Source organism: Pristiophorus japonicus, chromosome 9 (assembly GCF_044704955.1).
Source record: "Pristiophorus japonicus isolate sPriJap1 chromosome 9, sPriJap1.hap1, whole genome shotgun sequence".
In the NCBI taxonomy this organism is placed as follows: Eukaryota; Metazoa; Chordata; class Chondrichthyes; family Pristiophoridae; genus Pristiophorus; species Pristiophorus japonicus.
In genome coordinates, this window is record NC_091985.1 from 107459773 (window position 1) to 107482424 (window position 22652).

At 42.9% G+C, this 22652-nt stretch overlaps 1 protein-coding gene across 1 annotated transcript in view; it reads left to right on the plus strand.

Annotated features, from left to right (window-relative positions):
* The window catches only part of LOC139273164 (rho guanine nucleotide exchange factor TIAM2-like), a 418212-nt gene that overhangs the window by 275291 nt on the left and 120269 nt on the right, over positions 1–22652 (plus strand). Inside the window, exons 13-16 of the mRNA XM_070889673.1 lie at positions 6835–6939; positions 9301–9379; positions 15227–15319; positions 16088–16336. Coding sequence (XP_070745774.1) covers positions 6835–6939; positions 9301–9379; positions 15227–15319; positions 16088–16336 — 526 coding nt within the window. The remainder of the gene's footprint in view (positions 1–6834; positions 6940–9300; positions 9380–15226; positions 15320–16087; positions 16337–22652) is intronic.

Genomic DNA, 22652 nt, shown 5'->3' on the forward strand with positions numbered 1-22652 from the left:
GATAACCTCACATTTATCCATATTATACTGCATCTGCCACCTGTTTGCCCACTCATCTAACCTGTCCAAGTCACCCTGCAGCCTTTTAGTGCCCTCCTCACAGCTCACATCGCCACCCAGCTTAGTGTCATCTGCAAACTTGGAGATATTACACTCAATTCCCTCATCCAAATCATTAATGTATATTGTAAATAGCTGGGGTCCCAGCACTGAGCCCTGCGGCACCCCACTAGTCACTGCCTGCCATTCTGAAAAGGACCCGTTTATCCCGACTCTCTGCTTCCTGTCTGCCAACCAGTTCTCTATCCACATCAGTACATTACCCCCAATACTATGTGCTTTAATTTTGCACACCAATCTCTTGTGTAGGACCTTGTCGAAAGCCTTTTGAAAGTCCAAATACACCACATCCACTGGTTCTCCCTTGTCCACTCTACCAGTTACATCCTCAAAAAATTCCAGAAGATTTGTCAAACATGATTTCTCTTTCATAAATCCATGCTGACTTGGACCAATCCTGTCGTGGTTTCCAAATGTGCTGCTTTTTCATTTTTAATAATTGATTCCAACATTTTCTCCAATATGGATGTCAGGCTAACCAGTCTATAACTACCCGTTTTCTTTCTCCTTCCTTTCTTAAAAAATGGTGTTACAATAGCTACCCTCCAGTCCATAGGAACCGATCCAGAGTCAATCAACTGTTGGAAAATGATCACCAATGCATCCACTATTTCTAGGGCTACTTAGTCTGCATCCCAGAGTACTTATCAGGCCCCAGGGATTTATCGGCCTTTAATTCCATCAATTTCCCTAACACAATTTCCCGCCTAACAAGGATTTCCTTCAGTTCCTCCTTCTCACTAGACCCTCAGTCCCTTAGTATTTCCAGAAGGTTATTAGTGTCAGGTTATTAAACAGAACCAATATTTGTTTAATTGGTCCACCATTTCTTTGTTCCCCATTATAAATTCACTTGGTTCTGACTGCAAAGGACCTACGTTTGTCTTCACTAATCTTTTTCTCTTCACATGTCTATAGAAGCTTTTGCAGTCAGTTTTTATATTCCCAGCAAGCTTCCTCTCATACTCTATTTTCTCTCTCCTAATTAAACTCTTTGTCCTCCTCTGCTGTATTATAAAATTCTCCCAGTCCTCAGGTTTGCTGCTTTTTCTGGCTAATTTATATGCCTCTTCCTTGGATTTAACAATATCCTTAATTTCCCTTGTTAGCCACGGTTGAGCCACCTTCCCCGTTTTTATTTTTACTCCAGACAGGGATGTACAATTGTTGAACTTCATCCATGTGATCTTTAAATGTTTGCCATTGCCTATCCACCGTCAACCCTTTAAGTATCACTCGCCAGTCTATTCTAGCCAATTCACATCTCATACCATCAAAGTTACCTTTCCTTAAGTTCAGGATCCTAGTCTCTGAATTAACTGCGTCACTCTCCATCTTAATAAAGAATTCTAACATATTATGGTCACTCTTTCCCAAGGGGCCTCGCTCAACAAGATTGCTACTCTTGTTGCAGAAGCCGCTAATGTTCTGTCCAATTGTCTACATTTGAAAACTGGTCTTCTCTCATTTTAAGGTGCTGACCAGCCTGCTATGTATTTCTAGCACTTGCTGTTTATTTTTTATTCTCTGATGTTCCTTTGTAACTTCTTGCTCCCACCTACACAATTTACTGTGCCTCCTAACTTAATGTTATCTGGAAATTTGAATATACAACTCTCTGTTCCTTATCCAAGTCATTAATATATATACCTGTCATATAAAGCTGAGATTCTAGTACAAATACCTGTGGAACACAACTTGTCACATCCGCCCATCAGAGAATGTTCCTTTTATCCCGAATCTCGGTCTCCTACCTCCCAACCAATTACTAGCCCATGTCACAAGGCTACCTCCATAGCTTTCTTATAGCTCCTTCTCTATTAGAAAAGTTGTACAAAAATCTTCAACTTGTGTTTTATGTGGTTTGCAATTGTCTAGTAGACACTAGTTTTGAAGAACATAACTTCTATAACTGACAGTAATTGTGTTCTTCATTAGAAAATACCACAGCAATTTGCATGCTATGCAGTGTTATTTTTTTGACTTCTTATCAGTTTGGTACATTGCTGTTGTACTCTTCAAGGAAATAATCCCTCCCAGCAGTTAATAGTATTTGACCTTTTGTTTCATTTCTTTCTTTCCTGTACTTCATAATTTCCTTCCTTCAGTGATCTCTACTATCTGCTACTTCTGAGCTGATTATCTCACTCTTCCATTTCAACTCTGGTGAGTGTTTGGAGAGCATGGACGTTTGTGTAATCCCACTGTGATACTGACTGCACGAGTGAGAATATCCAGTTAATTACCTTTGGTAAAATTCCAGTATTCTAATGGAGATATGGAAGACTGTGTTGTACATTTTCTGCATTGAGCAAATGAGTTAAGAGAAAAAAAAAGAATTGTATCAATTTTAAATGTATTCCTGAACAATTGTAATGTGCATGTTTGCTTGATTTAAAAAAAAATACACTTCCTCCTCCTCTCATCAATGATCTCCCTGTTGCTTGCACATGATTTCCTATCATTTTGGGAGGAGGAAACCAATTTCTCCAACTGCTCCGCTGATTTTGGAGAGTGAGAGATCGTCCGATTAAATAGCTCCTAGCTGTGCAAGGTGATGGTGAATGATGGATGGTTGAATTCTGGAGACACTATATGGAAAGGCTTTCATTGGTTTAAATTGTAGGTTTGTCATCTTATTCACTATTGTATTCTTGAATATTGAAGAATCAACATGTAAATGTTTCTAAAAGATGTCGAAACTGTTTTTATTGCAATTATTGCGTTCATTATCACTCCCACTCTGCTGTCAGGTTTGATTTGCTATTTCCCAAGCATAGATTCTATTTCCCATGTGCAGATTTTTAAAAAAGAAAGACTTGCTTTTTTACAGCACCGTTCACAACCTCATTTTGGTAGGAGGAAACCAATTTCTCCAACTGCTCCGCTGATTTTGGAGAGTGTGAGATCTTCCGATTTAAATTGCTCCTAGCTGTGCGTATAGGTACCAACGATATAGGTAAAAAAACGGAATGAGGTCCTACAAGCTGAATTTAGGGAGCTAGGAGTTAAATTAAAAAGTAGGACCTCAAAGATAGTAATCTCAGGATTGCTACCAGTGCCACGTGCTAGCCAGAGTAGGAATCACAGGATAGCTCAGATGAATACGTGGCTTGAGCAGTGGTGCAGAAGGGAGGAATTCAAATTCTTGGGACATTGGAACCGGTTCTGGGGGAGGTGGGACCAGTACAAACCGGACGGTCTGCACCTGGGCAGGACCGGAACCAATGTCCTAGGGGGAATGTTGGCTAGTGCTGTTGGGGAGGAATTAAACTAATATGGCAGGGGGATGGGAACCTATGCAGGGAGACAGTGGGAAGTAAAATGGGGGCAGAAGCAAAAGATAGAAAGAAGAAAAGTAAAAGTGGAGGGCAGAGAAACCTAAGGCAAAAATCAAAAAGGGCCATGTTACAGCAAAATTCTAAAGGGGCAAAGTGTGTTAAAAAGACAAGCCTGAAGGCTCTGTGCCTCAATGCGAGGAGTATTCGTAATAAGGTGGACGTATTAACTGCGCAGGCAGCTATTAACGAATATGATGTAATTGGCATCACAGACACATGGCTCCAGGGTGACCAAGGCTGGGAACTCAACATCTGGAGTATTCCACATTCAGGAAGGATAGACAGAAAGGAAAAGGAGGTGGGGTAGCGTTGCTGGTTAAAGAGGAAATTAATGCAATAGTAAGGAAGGACATTAGCTTGGGTGATGTAGAATCTGTCTGGATGGAGCTGCGGAATACCAAAGGGCAGAAAATGGTAGTGGGAGTTGTGTACAGACCACCAAAACAGTAGTATTGAGGTTGGGGACAGCATCAAACAAGAAATTAGAACGCGTGCAATAAAGGTACAGCAGTTATCATGGTCGACTTTAATCTACATATAGATTGGGATAACCAAACTGGTAGTAATACGGTGGAGGAGGATTTCCTGGATTGTATTAGGGATGGTTTTCTAGACCAATATGTCGAGGAACCAACTAGAGGGCTGGCCATCCTCGACTGGGTGATATGTAATGAGAAAGGAAAATTAGCAATCTTTTGTGGAAGAGTGACCATAATATGGTAGAATTCTTTATTAAAATGGAGAGTGACACAGTTAATTCAGAGACTAAGGTCCTGAACTTGGGGAAAGGTAACTTCGATGGTATGAGACGTGAATTGACTAGAATAGACTGGAAAATGATACTTAGAGTTGACGGTGGATAGGCAATGGCAAACATTTAAAGATCACATGAATGAAGTTCAACAATTGTACATCCCTGTCTGGAGTAAAAATAAAATGGGGAAGGTGGCTCAACCGTGGCTAACAAGGGAAATTAAGGATCGTGTTAAATCCAAGGAAGCAGCATATAAATTGGCCAGAAAAAGCAGCAAACCTGAGGACTGGGAGAAATTTAGGATTCAGCAGAGGAGGCCAAAGAGTTTAATTAGGAGAGGGAAAATAGAGTATGAGAGGAAGCTTGCTGGGAACATAAAAACTGACTACAAAAGCTTCTATAGATATGTGAAGAGAAAAAGATTAGTGAAGACAAACGTAGGTCCCTTGCAGTCAGAATCAGGTGAATTTATAATGGGGAACAAAGAAATGGCAGACCAATTGAACAAATACTTCAGTTCTGTCTTCACGAAGGAAGACACAAATAACCTTCCGGAAATACTACGGTACTGAGGGTCTAGTGAGGAGGAGGAACTGAAGGAAATCCTTATTAGGTGGGAAGTTGTGTTAGGGAAATTGATGGAATTGAAGGCCGATAAATCTCTGGGGCCTGATAGTCTGCATCCCAGAGTACTTAAGGAAGTGGCCCTAGGAATAGTCAATGTTTTTTTGATCATTTTCCAACAATCTATCGATTCTGGATCAGTTCCTATGGACTGGAGGGTAGCTAATGTAACACCACTTTTTAAAAAAGGAGGGAGAGAGAAACCGGGTAACTATAGACCGGTTAGCCTGACATCAGTAGTGGGGAAAATGTTGGAATTAATTATTAAAGATGAAATAGAAGTGCATTTGGAAAGCAGTGACAGGATCGGTCCAAGTCAGCATGATTTTATGAAGGGGAAATCATGCTTGAAAAATCTTCTGGAGTTTTTTGAGGATGTAACTAGTAGAGTGGACAAGGGAGAACCAGTGGATGTGGTGGTGTATTTGGACTTCCAAAAGGCTTTTGACAAGGTCCCACACAAGAGATTGGTGTGTAAAATTAAAGCACATGGTATTGGGGGTAATCTACTGACTTGGAAAGAGAACTGGTTGGCAGACAGATAGCAGAGATAAACGGGTCCTTTTCAGAATGGCAGGCAGTGACAAGTGGGGTGCCGCAGGGCTCAGTGCTGGGACCCCAACTATTTACAATATACATTCATGATTTAGATGAAGGAATTAAGTGTAATGTCTCCAAGTTTGCAGATGACACTAAGCTGGGTGGCAGTGTGAGATGTGAGGAGGATGCTCAGGCTGTAGGGTGACTTCGACAGGTTAGGTGAGTGGGCAAATGCATGGCAGATGCAGTATAATGTGGATAAATGTGAGGTTATCCACTTTGGAGGCAAAAACACAAAGGCAGAATATTATCTGAATGGCGGCAGATTAGGAAAAGGGGAGATGGAACGAGACCTGGGTGTCATGGTACATCAGTCATTGAAAGTAGGCATGCAGGTACAGCAGGCGGTGAAGAAGGCAAATGGTATGTTGGCCTTCATAGCTAGGGGTTTTGAGTATAGGAGCCGGGAGGTCTTATTGCAGTTGTACAGGGCCTTAGTGAGGCCTCACCTGGAATATTGTGTACAGTTTTGGTCTCCTAATCTGAGGAAGGACATTCTTGCTATTGAGGGAGTGCAGCGAAGGTTCACCACACTGATTCCTGGGATGGCAGGACTGACATATGAGGAGAGACTGGATCGACTGGGCCTGTATTCACTGGAGTTTAGAAGGATGAGAGGGGATCTCATAGAAACATATAAAATTCTGACGGGACTGGACAGGTTCGATGTGGGAAGAATGTTCCCGATGCTGGGGAAGTCCAGAACCAGGGGACACAGTCTTTAGGAAGGGGTAAGCCATTTAGGACTGAGATGAGGAGAAACTTCTTCACACACAGTTGTTAACCTGTGGAATTCTCTACCGCAGAGAGTTGTTGTTGCCAGTTCATTGGATATATTCAAAAGGGAGTTAAATATGGCCCTTGTGGCTAAAGGGATCACTAGGTATGGAGAGAAAGCAGGAAAGGGGTACTGAGGTAAATGTTCAGCCATGATCTTATTGAATGGCGGTGAAAGCTCGAAGGGCCGAATTGCCTGCTCCTGCACCTATTTTCTATGTTTCTCAGGATGACCCAAAGGGCTGTACAGCCAATGAAGTACTTTTTGAAGTGTAGTCACTGTTGTAATGTAGGAAAAGCAGCAGCCAATAGCGCACAGCAAGCTCCCACAAACCGCAATGTGATAATGACCAGATAATTTGTTTTTTAGTGATGCTGATTGACTTCCAATCTTGCATAATGAAAGGCGAGTTATCCTGGTCCACCCATTGTGGCAATGAGAGCAGGTTGACCACCTGCCATCTTAGTGTGGGAATTGTGCAGCAAGAAAAATACAAAATCACTCCATACCTGTTCATTTTGTAGACTTTATTTGGATAATTAGCTTTTCATTTTGAGTTCTGACATTACAAACCTATGGTACATACAATATTTGACCCATACCTCTGTCCCATGCAGATAAGGCAACTGGATCCAGTTCATCACTGTGTTCGCCTTAGAAGATTAGTGCACAAAAATGTGGAATGTTACGTACCGAACATATTGGACTACATACAGGAACAGGTAACATTTGGCGCAATACTTTATATTAAAAAAAAAAAGTTCTCTCTCCTCTCTGGAAGGCACTATTCATACTGGGAGTGTAGTTCCATGGATACCAGCAGCCTTCTGGCCATTCTTTGCATGAACTGCAGGCAGTATAACCATGGAGAGTATTGTAGCCAGAATCGACTCTCTCACCAGACATCCATGCACAAAATCACTTTGCAGCAGGAGTAATAAGTAGTAATCAGAAAGAAAGAAAAAATATATATCATGCTGTATCATGTCATCAGTATGCCTCCGAGCATTACATAACCAATGAATCACTGAGGCAAATGTGGTAATCAACAGCAAGATGATACCATCAGTAAATGAGACGAATGACTAGTTAATCTGTTGTTAGTGGTGTTGCTTAAGGGAAGAATGTTCGTCAAGGCTCTTGAGCAGGTGGCTGGGGTCTCAATGTAATATTTCATCCAAAAAAAGACATGTCCAATATTGCAACACTCCCTCAGTACTGCATTGAAGTGTCAGCCTAGATTATGCGCTCAAGTCCTGGAGCATAGTTTGAACCCACAATCTTTTGACTCAAAGGTAAGAGTGCTACCAATTGAACCAAGCAGGAATTGTGGCTCATTTTCCCCCAAATGTGTTGAGGCTAATAATAACATCTTAATTGCTGCTCAACTGAGATTGACTAACTTAGGACATACTAAATATAACTAACTTTCGGCTCTTGTATGGTTTAGCGCTACATTGGTTGATACTTTTTACTCACTGGGTCATTAGGGGAATTGTCAATGATTACTTTATTAGAATATAACATTTTGCCTTTTCAAACAACTGTTCAGATCCCTTTAGTTTGGTTTCTGCCCTCCACGCCGTACGGCGACAGCCTAGTCACAGTCACCAATGTTACAAGAACATAAGAATTAGGAGCAGGAATAGGCCATTCGGCCCTTCGAGCCTGCTCCGCCATTCAGTGAGATCATGGCTGATCTTCTACTTCAACTCTACTTTCCTGCACCATCTCCATATCCCTTGATTCCCTTAATATCCAAAAATCTATCTATCTCTGTCTTGAATGTACTCAATAACTGAGCCTTCACAGTCCTCTGGGGTGGAAAATTCCAAAGATTCACTACCCTCTGAGTGAAGAAGTTTCTCCTCATCTCTGTCCGAAATGGCCGACCCTTTATTCTGAGACGATATCTTCTATGACTGCAATGTATTATCCCTCTTCATTTTCCTTGGTTTCTCTGCATATCTTCTTTGATACAAGTCAACCATACCATCTTTCCTCACCACTTTCTGTGGGATTGTCCACTCTTACACTGGCTTAATTTAGACAGGACATCTCCAGCAACAGCTTCTCCTGCCCCTGATTGGTCACCTTCTGCAAAGATCCATCCTTCAGTTCTCTTTGTCTAATGCTGCCCCTTGGTTATATCATCCATTGCGACAGGGTCAGCTAAAAGCTCCATCACCTACTCCATAGCTGCTTTCTCCAGATGAACGAGGTTGCATGCAATCTCTATGACGTACTTGACAGAGATGAACTTCAAGCCCCATAACCTATTCATCACCAAGACCACCTACAACATTGTGCATTTCCACCCCTGCCTCATCCCACTGAAACACTTATAATTGCTTTTGTCACCTCAAGGCTCCATTTCCTCAGAGTCCTTGTTGCTATCCTCCTGCCCTCCACTCTCTATAAACTCCAAAAACTACAAATTCTGCTGCCCAAATCCTGCTCTACACTCCTCCTATTTGCTGATCACCATGCACACTAGCCCTCTAATGCCCAATTTAAAATCCTTTTCCTGATCCACAAATTGCTTCATGGCTGCTCCTCACCATACCTCTGGAATCTTCTGCAGCTTTTTTGTACCCTCTGACTCTGACATTTCAGCCCTACGTTCTGGAACTCCCTTCCTTAACCCTTTGGCTCTCCACTTCTCTCCATCTTTTAATGTCATTTCAAAATCCAGATCTTTGACAAAGCTTTTGATCACCTCTCCAAATTCTCCCATAATGGCTTAGCATCCATTTGTTTCCTTTGTACAGTGCCTTGGGATGTTTTCTACCTGAAAAATGCTATATAAATGCTATACAAGTTGTTAGGTCCCATATCCACTTTCTGAATTTGGAATGAAGGCTGCACCTATTTAACTCATCTTAGCCTTAATTAGATAGATATTTTCAATGTTGTACAGCATTTTTGGGAAGATAGTTATGTATCTCTGAAATTGAATTTGAAAAGTTGTGATGTCTTGGGTATAGAAATAACATCATCTTTTAGAAGATTTTAGTCTATAGCAACCAATTGCATCATTTTTAAGAGTAATAAAGATTCATATTCTCTTTTTTTTGGTGCAGTTATTTGATGAAATAGAAATTATCACCATGAATATTTACCACATGCACCTTGAGAGGAGGGGAACTGAAACTGCCTTTGGTAAGTGGTTAAGATTATGACTGGTGCTTTGTCAATCTTTTTCCCTAATTTATTTAAGGAAGGCTAAAAATACATCCCAGATGTGGGAAGCAATGTCCACCAATTCTTACTATTGTTCTTTTACCCAGAGATGTTTGCTTTGCACTACTTCAATTTTAATAAATGGCAACATTAATGAAATAAAAATACAATTTTCAGAATTTAATTCTATTCATTGAGTATTTTAATGGCCAATTCTGTTGCACAAATTTAACATTTCAACTTGGTACATAAAATAAACATGCAAATGTTCAAATATTTTACAATTCATAGAGAAAAAATGTCCATGAATTTCCTAACCAGCTACAAAGATTAGTTTAGAGATTCAAATCATTGCTTGGATAGCATATTTGATTCCTTTCCAAAAATGCGTTTAATCAACATAAATTCTCTCCTGCTCTAAATGAAAACTTCTATTCATGAAACCTGAATTTCCACTGTAATTTCAGTGGGGTGTTAAGTCTTATTAAACACGTATGTGTTAGAGATTTGAACATAACCATCAGATCCAAGAATGAAGATGATTAAGGCATTTTAGGATGTGTGTACATTATCAGTTTAGGGTCAGTATGGCAGGATTACCGCTTGGCACCAATACTAAAACTGTCGTATAAATCTGGACTAAGATGTGAGGCAACCTACAGCTGAAAGTCTCATTACTTTGACTTGACACTGTGTGGAGTGTAACTCTGGTGCATTGTCAAACGAGGTGTAAAATGTGCTCAGAGGATACCTTAGACCTGAACACTTTTTTTAAACCTACGTACAATTAATTTAAATGTTTAGAAAATATGGACATTGATATCTGCAGTGTTGAAATATTTAACATTTACCGGTTGGAAGAGGACTTCTCTGCATTGGTTTCATATCTGGGTGCTGCAGTCTATAAATGCGCCTTCAAAGATTCTGACATTTGCAGGCTGTTTAATATTCCAGTGCAACGCATACATCCTGCAGAGCGATACCAAAAGTCCAACTGCTTTCAGTGTACTACTGCTGGGTTAGTTGCTATCTCTGCCAATCTTTGATCATCTGGCAGATAAAAACAAGATCTTTGGAAATGCCATTTGGAGAAAGTAGAGTTTATTTCAAATAAGGAGTCTGTGAGGCCAGTCTTCCCAATGTTCAGTGGCCTGGGTGCAATTGTGTTGAAAATGTAGATTGTAAACAAAGAAATTAATACCAATTCTATCACATGCCTTAAGATAAAATATATTTGATTTTGGTATGGATTACACCTTGCTTCAGTGCTAGTTCTCATGCAAAATGCAAAAACTATAGCCCAATTGGCAATGTTGTGACTTATTTCCTCCCCCTGGACTTGGTACAGTGCGGGCAATGATAGAAACATAGAAAATAGGTGCAGGAGTAGGCCATTCGGCCCTTCTAGCCTGCACCGCCATTCAATGAGTTCATGGCTGAACATGCAACTTCAGTATCCCATTCCTGCTTTCTCGCCATACCCCTTGATCCCCCGAGTAGTAAGGACTACATCAGACTCCTTTTTGAATATATTTAGTGAATTAATTGGCCTCAACACCTTTCTGTGGTAGAGAATTCCACAGGTTCACCACTCTCTGGGTGAAGAGATTTCTCCTCATCTCGGTCCTAAATGGCTTACCCCTTATCCTTAGACTGTGTCCCCTGGTTCTGGACTTCCCCAACATTGGGAACATTCTTCCTGCATCCAACCTGTCTAACCCCGTCAGAATTTTAAACATTTCTATGAGGTCCCCTCTCATTCTTCTGAACTCCAGTGAATACAAGCCCAGTTGATCCAGTCTTTCTTGATAGGTCAGTCCCACCATCCCGGGAATCAGCCTGGTGAACCTTCGCTGCACTCCCTCAATAGCAAGAATGTCCTTCCTCAGGTGAAGAGACCAAAACTGTACAGTTTACTCCAGGTGTGGCCTCACCAAGGCCTTGTACAACTGTAGCAACACCTCCCTGCCCCTGTACTCAAATCCCCTCGCTATGAAGGCCAACATGCCATTTGCTTTCTTAACCGCCTGCTTTACCTGCATGCCAACCTTCAATGACTGATGTACCATGACACCCAGGTCTCGTTGCACCTCCCCTTTTTCTAATCTGTCACCATTCAGATAATAGTCTGTCTCTCTGTTTTTACCACCAAAGTGGATAACCTCACATTTATCCACATTATACTTCATCTGCCATGCATTTGCCCGCTCACCTAATCTATCCAAGTCGCTCTGCAGCCTCATAGCATCTTCCTCGCAGCTCACACTGCCGCCCAACTTAGTGTCATCCGCAAATTTGGAGATACTACATTTAATCGCCTCGTCTAAATCATTAATGTACAGTGTAAACAGCTGGGGCCCCAGCACAGAACCTTGCAGTACCCCACTAGTCACTGCCTGCCATTCTGAAAAGTCCCCATTTACTCCTACTCTTTGCTTCCTGTCTGACAACCAGTTCTCAATCCATGTCAGCACACTACCCCCAATCCCATGTGCTTTAACTTTGCACATTAATCTCTTGTGTGGGACCTTGTCGAAAGCCTTCTGAAAGTCCAAATATACCACATCAACTGGTTCTCCCTTGTTCACTCAACTGGAAACATCCTCAAACAATTCCAGAAGATTTGTCAAGCATGATTTCCCTTTCACAAATCCATGCTGACTTGGACCTATCATGTCACCTCTTTCCAAATGCACTGCTATGACATCCTTAATAATTGATTCCATCATTTTACCCACTACCGACGTCAGGCTGACCGGTCGATAATTCCCTGTTTTCTCTCTCCCTCCTTTTTTAAAAAGTGGGGTTACATTGGCTACCCTCCACTCCATAGGAACTGATCCAGAGTCAATGGAATGTTGGAAAATGACTGTCAATGCATCCGCTATTTCCAAGGCCACCTCCTTAAGTACTCTGGGATGCAGTCCATCAGGCCCTGGGGATTTATCGGCCTTCAATCCCACCAATTTCCCCAACACAATTTCCCAACTAATAAGGATTTCCCTCAGTTCCTCCTCCTTACTAGACCCTCTGACCCCTTTTATATCCGGAAGGTTGTTTGTGTCCTCCTTAGTGAATACCGAACCAAAGTACTTGTTCAATTGGTCCGCCATTTCTTTGTTCCCCGTTATGACTTCCCCTGATTCTGACTGCAGGGGACCTACGTTTGTCTTTACTAACCTTTTTCTCTTTACATATCTATAGAAACTTTTGCAATCGTCTTAATGTTCCCTGCAAGCTTCTTCTCGTACTCCATTTTCCCTGCCCTAATCAAACCCTTTGTCCTCCTCTGCTGAGTTCTAAATTTCTCCCAGTCCCCGGGTTCGCTGCTATTTCTGGCCAATTTGTATGCCACTTCCTTGGCTTTAATACTATCCCTGATTTCCCTTGATAGCCACAGTTGAGCCACCTTCCCTTTTTTATTTTTACGCCAGACAGGAATGTACAATTGTTGTAGTTCGCCCGCGCTCTGCTTCCTCCTCCCCCCGCCCGCGCTCTTCTCCCCCCGCCCGCGCTCTTCTCCCCCCCCCCCCCGCCCGCGCTCTTCTCCCCCCCCCCCCCCGCCCGCGCTCTTCTCCCCCCCCCCCCCCCCCGCCCGCGCTCTTCCCCCCCCCCCCGCCCGCGCTCTTCCCCCCCCCCGCCCGCGCTCTTCCCCCCCCCCCCCGCCCGCGCTCTTCTCCCCCCCCCCCGCCCGCGCTCTTCTCCCCCCCCCCCCGCCCGCGCTCTTCTCCCCCGCCCGCGCTCTTCTCCCCCCCCCCCCCGCCCGCGCTCTTCTCCCCCCCCCCCCCGCCCGCGCTCTTCTTCCCCCCCCCCCCCGCCCGCGCTCTTCTTCCCCCCCCCCCGCCCGCGCTCTTCTTCTTCCCCCCCCGCCCGCACACTTCTCCCCCCCGCCCGCGCGCTTCTAGTTTGATTCCTTTCCTTCATACTGTTGCATTTTGCTTTAATTTTCTTATACCACTCCAATGCAGTATGCTCATCTTAGCATACATATGCCAAATATTTTATCATTCACAGTGCTAACTTTTACATATCCTTCAAGTGTCTTAAAAAGGTGTCCTGTGAATATTATCCCAAGCAGCAACAACACAACATTGTATTTATATAGTGCCTTTAATATAGTAAAATGACCCAATGCGCTTCACGGAGCGCTATCAAACAAAAATCAAACAAAACCGAGCCACATAACGAGATACTGGGGTAGGTAACCAGAAGCGTTGTCATAGAGAGATTGTCCGAAGGAGTGCCTTGCAGGAGGAGAAGGAAGAGAGGTTTAGGGAGGGAATTCGAGAGCTTAGGGACTAGGGCGTTGAAGGCCTGGCAACCAATGGGAATTTTTAAATCAGGCATTACCGGACCGGGAGGTAGGGGTGATAAGTGAACGGAACTTGGTGCAAATTAGGTTATGGGCAGCAGAGTTTTGGATAAGCTCAAGCTTATGGAGGGTGGGAAATGACCCAGGAATGTATTGGAAAAGTTAAGCTCGAGGTAACAAAGACTTGGATGAGGGTTTCAGCAGCAGATCAGCCAAGGCAGTGGCGGAGATGGGTTGTGTTAACAGAGGTGGAAGTAGGCGCTCTGCTGATGGAGAGGATATGAAAGAAAAAGAAAGACTTAGATTTATATAATGCCTTTCACAACCACTGGACGTCCCAAAGTGTTTTACAGCCAATGAAGTACTTTTTAAGTGTAGTCACTGTTGTAATGTAGAAAACTCAGCAGCCAATTTGCACACAGCAAGCTCCGAAAACAGCAATGTGATAATGACCAGATAATCTGTTTTTGTTATGTTGATTGAGGAATAAATATTGGCCAGCACAACGGGGATAACTCCCCTGCTCGTCTTCGAAATAGTGCCATGGAATCTTTTGGGACCGGGCCTCAATTTAACGTCTCACCTGGAAAACGGCACCGCTGACTGTGCAGCACTCCCCCAACACTGTATGGTGTGTCAGCCTAGATTTTTGTGCTCAAGGAACTGGAGTGGTACTTGAACCTACAACCTTCTTACTCAGAGGGCGAGAGTGCTACCCACTGACACTGACAGGGTTGGAAGCTCGATTCAGTGTCAGTTAGGATGTCAAGGTTTATGGCAACCAACTCTGTCTGCTGGTTTGCGAGCCTTTGAGGATCTCCTCTTAGAGTGCAGCAGCTGTTGGACAGCGAGTGGGCAGTAATCTTTTCATCTGCTCTTGAACATCTTGGCCCAGATAATAGTCGTTCAATCTTGTGTGCGAAATTAGTTGCTCTGTAGATATCCTGTACATTTAGTGGTGATGTGAAAGTTGCTTTTATTACATTAAGGATTTCTGGACTGCAAGAAATTCCTGTATATAAGCAGTCAGTTCAGAGATTGAAATGGTGGATAAAATCCTACATTCCTACGGTAACTACCTTTTATCACCAAGCTGTATCCATATAGAAATTTTTTTGCATGAAATGATACATTTTTATGTGGTCCTGGAGTGTTTTTTTAAAAAAAAATTAAAAAAATATTTTGATGGAATTAGACTTTCAGTATCTTTTATTCTAGCTTGCAATCCTGAAGTTCATGGCAATGCTGCACCTTTTAAGCAGCATGCTGTCGTTTAATATTTGGTATAGCACCCAAGCAGTTTCCATATATGTCTCTCAGGAAATACTAGAAATGTTATATAACTTGTATTCCTGCAATTCTATATTACTTTATGAAGAGTTTGTTTGTGTAAGTGTTGCACAATTAACACAGGACATTTACAGCTTGTGGAACTGAAGTACTAACTTAAAATTAATTAGGAATAAAGTTCCTTTGGTATGAGAAATTTACTTTTTTTGTTCTCTCTTTGAAAGGTTTTGCAGTTGCTGGACAGGTTGATGGAAAGCAGCAGCACAATTCTTTGTTTGTGAGTGATGTTCTTCCTGGTGGACTGGCCTATAGAGAAGGTATATTTACATTTAACATAGTAAGATTTTGTGCTTACTCAAATGGAAGGTTTTAGTGCTGGCAAATGGAACGCTCCACTTTGTCTCCCAGTGCCAGCACTCGGGCTTCCACTCTTGATAGCTGTCCCGTAACTCTTGCAAAAAAAAATGTCCATGTGTGGTTTTTGAGTGAGGGCAACACTGGCATTGACTATGGAGCCCTCGTAGTGGAATAGTTTGCTGAAATTCATTGTCTGGGCTCACACATGAATGACCTCTTGGATAAGGTACCAAAGAGCTAAGGGCACCATATTCATTTTTGTTTGGGTCATTGATTGAATGTTTTATCAACTGTTCCTGTGAGTGTGCCTGATTCAAGCAATACCATGTAGTGCCGGGGGTCAGAAATGGGCCATTCCTGTGTCATGTAGTTAGGCCTGCAAGGAACTTAGATTAGATAGAGAGCTTACCCTGACCACTGTTTCTAATAGTTTTGGTTAATGTGCTCATTCAAAATTTCTATGTTTGCTAGTTTAACTAACTAAAGTGTAAAGTCATTTATGATTCGTCTTTTATGGTGTAAAGATCCTACACTGGTAATAATTACTTTAATCATTTGGATTAAACAAAATGCATTTCTTTGAAATGAGTAGGGAAATTTGAAATAAAAATGATGTACAGTGCGTTAGTTAGAATCTGGAAGATAAGGGTAAATTGCCGATTTGGGTAACTTCCTGAACGTTGTCATGTTTTTTTCCTGAACGTTGTCATGTTTTTTCCTTCCCTTAGGTGCAAGAGCCGGAGATGAAATCTTGATCATAAATGGGGAAGTGGTTGCTAATCTACACCATTCGTGTATCGAATCGTTGTTTGCAGAGAACCACTTAATACTAACTATCAGGAGGTTTTCATTAGACTGGAACCAAACATCACCAAAATGCAATGACTCATTAAACCACATGACGGCCCCTCCTCCTCCTGACCAATCAAAACTGCTGGAGGAGTTTATTGACAAACTCCTCCTTCCTGTCCCTTCTGGTGAGTTCTGGGATTCTTTTTAATTACAAAGTAATAATTACAAAGCTAAGTCACATTTTAAAGAAGTGATGGTGTGCTTTCTCTTAAAGAATCAGGGATTTCTCAGATGATGAGTGATTCAGGGTCTACCTTAGATTCTAAACAGCCTTGTGACCGGTAATTATCTGCTGTAGGTCACCCTAGTTGTTGTCTATACAACATTTTCATAAATTGCTTCTCACCACTGGTTCCTCTTTGTTACAAAGAGAAGCTTGCGAAGGAAATAGTGTGGTGTATATTGGTACCAAGTTGCGGGAATCATCCCTGTAATCTTTGGAATTGCAAATAGAGACTTTGTGGTAGTGTACTGGGCCATGAAAGACTTCTAGATTAGAACATAAAGTGTGGAGTGATGGAAGGTTGTTTGGCCCATCAAACCCACTGCTTCCACAGTCTGTGTTGACATGCACTACACCACAGCTCATTCAATCTTGACTAGGAAAAATTCTGGATAAACACTGCCTTGTTCTTAAAGTTATTGAAATAGGGCTTCGAGAATGTTTATCCAGTCTTGCATGTCCATTATCTGACCAGGCCCGTGTTGAAAAGTGGAGGAGAGTGAAAATCCCCACAACAGCAGCAACAACTTGTGGGGGTGGGTTAGGCAGGGACCCTGGATCAAGGAGGTAGGGGTAAAGGCACTTGCCTCCTGGATGCAGCAGTCTCCGCCTTGCTGTAATTGACAGATTTTACAAAGTGTGTAAAACCCAACCTGCTAGAGTTAAAAACAAAATGGTGGTTAAAGAAGCTTCCAGCCTCAGTAAATTACTTAAATTGACGTCTCATCTCCTGGCAGCAGGTTGGCTGCCCACCTCCGTTAAAACTGGATGTAGGCGGGTTCAGGTTGGGATTCCAATTTTTAACAATTGAATTACTCCCCACGCTCTAAACCCACCTGTCTTTTCAGGCTTAGATTCCATCCGCAGAGTCTAAACCAAGAAGTGTAAGTTTAAAATATTCAATGTAAAATTATGTGCAAAAAGCAAAATAGAAAGGGAAAGAATGATGGGATTGAGAGACAAGAGATAGAAAAAGGTTTTTTTTTAAAGTTCTAATTTTAAACTAGGGAAGGTAAAATGGAAAAAAATACTGAAAGACACATAGATCAGGAGTGAGAAATATTTAAAAAGGTGATTAATAGAGTTTAGGAGAAATATATTCCATTAAAAAAAGATCAAATTAGCCAATAATGAAAAACCATGGATGAATAAAGAGATGAGGTCAAGATTGAAACTAAAGTGAAAGGCATACACAATAAAGGAGAGGATGACAAAAGGAAATATGAAGAGTCTAGGAAAGAAGTCAGAAAAAGAATTAGGAAAGCAAAGAGGAACTATGAAATTAAATCATCAAGGAATATAAAAATAAATAGAAAAGTATACCATAGACACACACATAATGGAAGGAAAATCAGGATAGGGATACGGCCTTTCAGAGATGCACAAGACAAACTCAAAAGTAATGACAGCAAAATTGGAGGAATAATGAATAATTACATTGCCTCTATTTACCAGGGAGACTAATCATAGAATGGTTACATCCATTCGGCCTGTCGACCCGTGCCAGCTCTCCAAGAGCACTTCAGCTAGTCCCACTGCGTGCCCTTTCCCCGTAGCCCTGCAATTTTTTTCCCTTCAGGTACTTATCCAATTCCCTTTTGAAAGCCATAATTGAGTCTGCCTCCACCACTCTTTCAGGCAGTGCATTCCAGATCTTAATCACTTGCTGTGTAAAAAAAGTTTTCCCTCATGTCATCTTTGGTTCTTCTGACAATCACCTTAAATCTGTGTCTTCTCGGTTCTCGACCCCTCCGCCAGTGGGAACAGTTCCTCTCTATCTACTCTCTCTAGACCCCGCATGACTTTCAACACCTCTATCAAATCTCCTCTCGATCTTCTCTGCTTGAAGGAGAACAACCCCAACTTCTCCAATCTATCCATGCAACCGAAATTCCTCAGTCCTGGAACTATTCTTATCATCTTTTCTGCCTCTCTAAGGCTTTCACATCCTCCCCAAAAGCACTAGCAAACCCCACCCCCGCAATCACATTGATCCCGGCTCTATTGAGGTGCAACTCGTCCGGCCTGTACAGGTTCCATCTCCCCCCAGAACCGGTCCCAATGTCCCAGGAATCTAAACCTCTCCCTTCTGCACCATCTCCCCAGGCATGCATTCATCTGCTCTATCTTCCTATTTCTATACTCACTAGCTCGTGGCACCGGGATTACTACCTTTGAGGTCCTGCTTTTTAATTTCTTTCCTAACTCCATGGAATCTGCCTGCAGGACCTCATCCCTCTTTCTACCTATGTCGTTGATACCGATATGGACCATGACCTCTGGTTGTTGACCCCCCCCCCCCCCCCCCCCCCCCTGCCCAGAATGTTCTCCAACCGCTCAGTGACATCCTTGATCCTGGCACCAAGGAGACAACATACCATCCTGGAATCATATCTGCGGCTGCAGAAACGCCTGTCTGTTTCTCTAACTATCAAATCCCCTTTCACTAATGCTTTCCCGATCTTCCTCCCTCTCTCCCCGCCGCCCCCCCCCGCCATATAGTTGAGCCACACATGGTGTCGTGGACGTGGCTCTGGTTGTACTCCCCAGAGGAACCATCGCCCTCACGAGACCATTCAGATAATGAGATGAATTCGGAACTCTTGCACTACCTGCCTGGTCCTCTTTGTCTGTCTGGTGTTCACCTATTTCCACTCTACCTGCATATTTTTACGCTGTGGAGTTACCACCTCTTGAAACGTGCTATCCACATAGCTCTCGGCCTCATGGATGTAACGCAGTGACGTCAGCTGCTGCTCAAGCTCCGAAACCCGGAACTTGAGCTTCTCCAGCTGACGATATTTTCTGCACATGTGGTTGTCCAGGACAAGGGACGTGCCCTGGAGTTCTCACATGGCACAAGATGTGCATTCCACGGGTTTGAGATAATCTGCCATGCCTCTATTTAATAGACCATTAACTAACTTAACAGAAATAACCTCAAGACTTGAAAAAATAGGGTGGACATGGCATTCGAACAAGAGATCCAAGCGGCAGCCAAGTCCATGGCACCATGGGTGGCTCTGCTGCACAGGAGGGCAGGAAAAAGAGGGGGAGAGTTTTAGTGGTCGGGGATTCTATTTTAAGGGGAATAGATCGACGTTTCTGCAGCCGCAATCAAGACTCCAGGATGGTATGTTGGCTCCCTGGTGCAAGGGTCCAGGATGTCTCGGAGCGGTTGCAGGACATCTTGAAAGGGGAGGGTGAACAGCCAGTTTTCGTGGTGCATATAGGTACCAACGATATAGGTAAAAAACGGGATGAGGTCCTACAAGCTGAATTTAGGGAGCTAGGAGTTAAATTAAAAAGTAGGACCTCAAAGGTAGTAATCTCAGAATAGCTACCAGTGCCACGTGCTAGTCAGAGTAGGAATCGCAGGATAGCTCAGATGAATACGAGGCTTGAGTGCTGCAGGACGGAGGGATTGAAATTCTTGTGACATTGGAACCGGTTCTGGGGGAGATGGGACCAATACAAACCGGACGGTCTGCACCTGAGCAGGATCGGAACCAATGTCCTCGGGGGAGTGTTTGCTAGTGCTGTTGGGAAGGGGTTAAACTAATATGGCAGGGGGATGGGAACCTATGCAGGGAGACAGAGGGAAGTAGAATGGGGGCAGAAGCAAAAGATAGAAAGAAGAAAAGTAAAAGTGGAGGGCAGAGAAACCCAAGGCAAAAATCAAAAAGGGCCACATTGCAGCAAAATTCTAAAAGGGCAAAGTGTAATAAAAAGACAAGCCTGAAGGCTCTATGTCTCAATGCGAGGAGTATTTGTAATAAGGTGGACGAATTAACTGCACAGGCAGCAATTAATATGTTATAATTGGCATCACAGAGACATGGCTCCAGGGTGACCAAGGCTGGGAACTCAACATCCAGGGGTATTCAACATTCAGGAAGGATAGACAGAGAAGAAAAGGTGGGGGGGGGGGGGGGTAGCGTTGCTGGTTAAAGAGGAAATTAATGCAGTAGTATAGAAGGACATTAGCTTGGATGATGTAGAATCGGTATGGGTGGAGCTGTGGAATATCAAAGGGCAGAAAACGCGACTTGGAGTTGTGCACAAACCACCAAACAGTAGTAGTGAGGTTGGGGACAGCATCAAACAAGAAATTGGGGATGCGTGCAATAAAGGTACAGCAGTTATGGTCGACTTTAATTTACATATAGATTGGGCTAACCAAACTGGTAGCAATACGGTGGAGGAGGATTTCCTGGAGTGTATTAGGGATGGTTTTCTGGCCCAATATGTCGAGGAACCAACTAGAGGGCTGGCCATCCTAGATTGGGTGATGTGTAATGAGAAACAACTAATTAGCAATCTTGTTGTGCGAGACCCCTTAGGGAAGAGTGACCATAATATGGTAGAATACTTTATTAAGTTGGAGAGTGACACAGTTAATTCAGAGACTAGGGTTCTGAATTTAAGGAAAGGTAACTTCAATGGTATGAGATGTGAATTGGCTAGAATAGACTGGCAAATGATACTTAAAGGGTTGACAGTGGATAGGCAATGGCAAACTTTTAAAGCTCACATGGATGAACTTTTACAATTGTACATCCCTGTCTGGAATAAAAATAAAACTGGGAAGGTGGCTCAACCGTGGCTAACAAGGGAAATTAAGGATAGTGTTAAATCCAAGGAAGAGGCATATAAATTGGCCAGAAAAAGCAGCAAACCTGAGGACTGGGAGAAATTTAGAATTCAGCAGAGGAGGACTAAGGGTTTAATTAGGAGAGGGAAAATAGAGTATGAGAGGAAGCTTGCCGGTAACATAAAAACTAACTGCAAAATCTTCTATAGATATGTGAAGACAAACGTAGGTCCCTTGCAGTCAGATTCAGGTGAATTTATAATGGGAACAAGGAAATGGCAGACCAGTTGAACAAATACTTTGTTTCTGTCTTCACGAAGGAAGACACAAATAACCTTGCGGAAATACTAGGGGACCGAGGTTACATAGAAACATAGAAACATAGAAAATAGGTGCAGGAGTAGGCCATTCGGCCCTTCTAGCCTGCACCGCCATTCAATGAGTTCATGGCTGAACATTCAACTTCAGTACCCCATTCCTGCTTTCTCACCATACCCCTTGATCCCCCTAGCAGTAAGGACTTCATCTAACTCCTTTTTGAATATATTTAGTGAATTGGCCTCAACAACTTTCTGTGGTAGAGAATTCCACAGGTTCACCACTCTCTGGGTGAAGAAGTTCCTCCGCATCTCGGTCCTAAATGGCTTACCCCTTATCCTTAGACTGTGACCCCTGGTTCTGGACTTCCCCAGCGATGGTTCACCAGACTGAACTCCAGCGATGGTTCACCAGACTGATTCCCGGGATGGCTGGACTGACATATGAGGAGAGTCTGGATCAACTGGGCCTTTATTCACTGGAGTTTAGAAGGATGAGAGGGGATCTCATAGAAACATATAAAATCCTGACGGGACTGGACAGGTTAGATGCAGGTTCTAATGAGAAGGAGGAACTGAAGGAAATCCTTAATAGGCAGGAAATTTTGTTAGGGAAATTGATGGGATTGAAGGTCGATAAATCCCCGGGACCTGATGGTCTGCATCCCAGAGTACTTCAGGAAGTGGCCCTAGAAATAGTGGATGCATTGGTGATCATTTTCTGATAGTATGGACTGGAGGGTAGCTAATGTAACACCACTTTTTAAAAAAGGAGGGAGAGAAAACGGATAATTATAGGCCGGTTACAATGACATCAGTAGTGGGGAAAATGTTGGAATCAATTATTAAAGATGGAATAGCAGCGCATTTGGAAAGCAGTGACAGGATCGGTCCAAGTCAGCATGGATTTATGAAAGGGAAATCATGCTTGACAAATCTTCTGGAATTTTTTGAGGATGTAACTAGTAGAGTGGACAAGGGAGAATCAGTGGATGTGGTGTATTTGGACTTTCAAAAGGCTTTTGACAAGGTCCCACACAAGAGATTGTTGTGCAAAATTAAAGCACATGGCATTGGGGGTAATGTACTGACGTGGATAGAGAACTGGTTGGCAGATAGGAAGCAGAGAGTTGGGATAAATGTGTCCTTTTCAGAATGGCAGGCAGTGACTGGTGGGGTGCCGCAGGGCTCAGTGTTGGGACCCCAGCTATTTACAATATACATTAATGATTTGGATGAAGGAATTGAATGTAATATCTCCAAGTTTGCAGATGACACTAAGCTGGGTGGCGTGTGAGCTGTGAGGA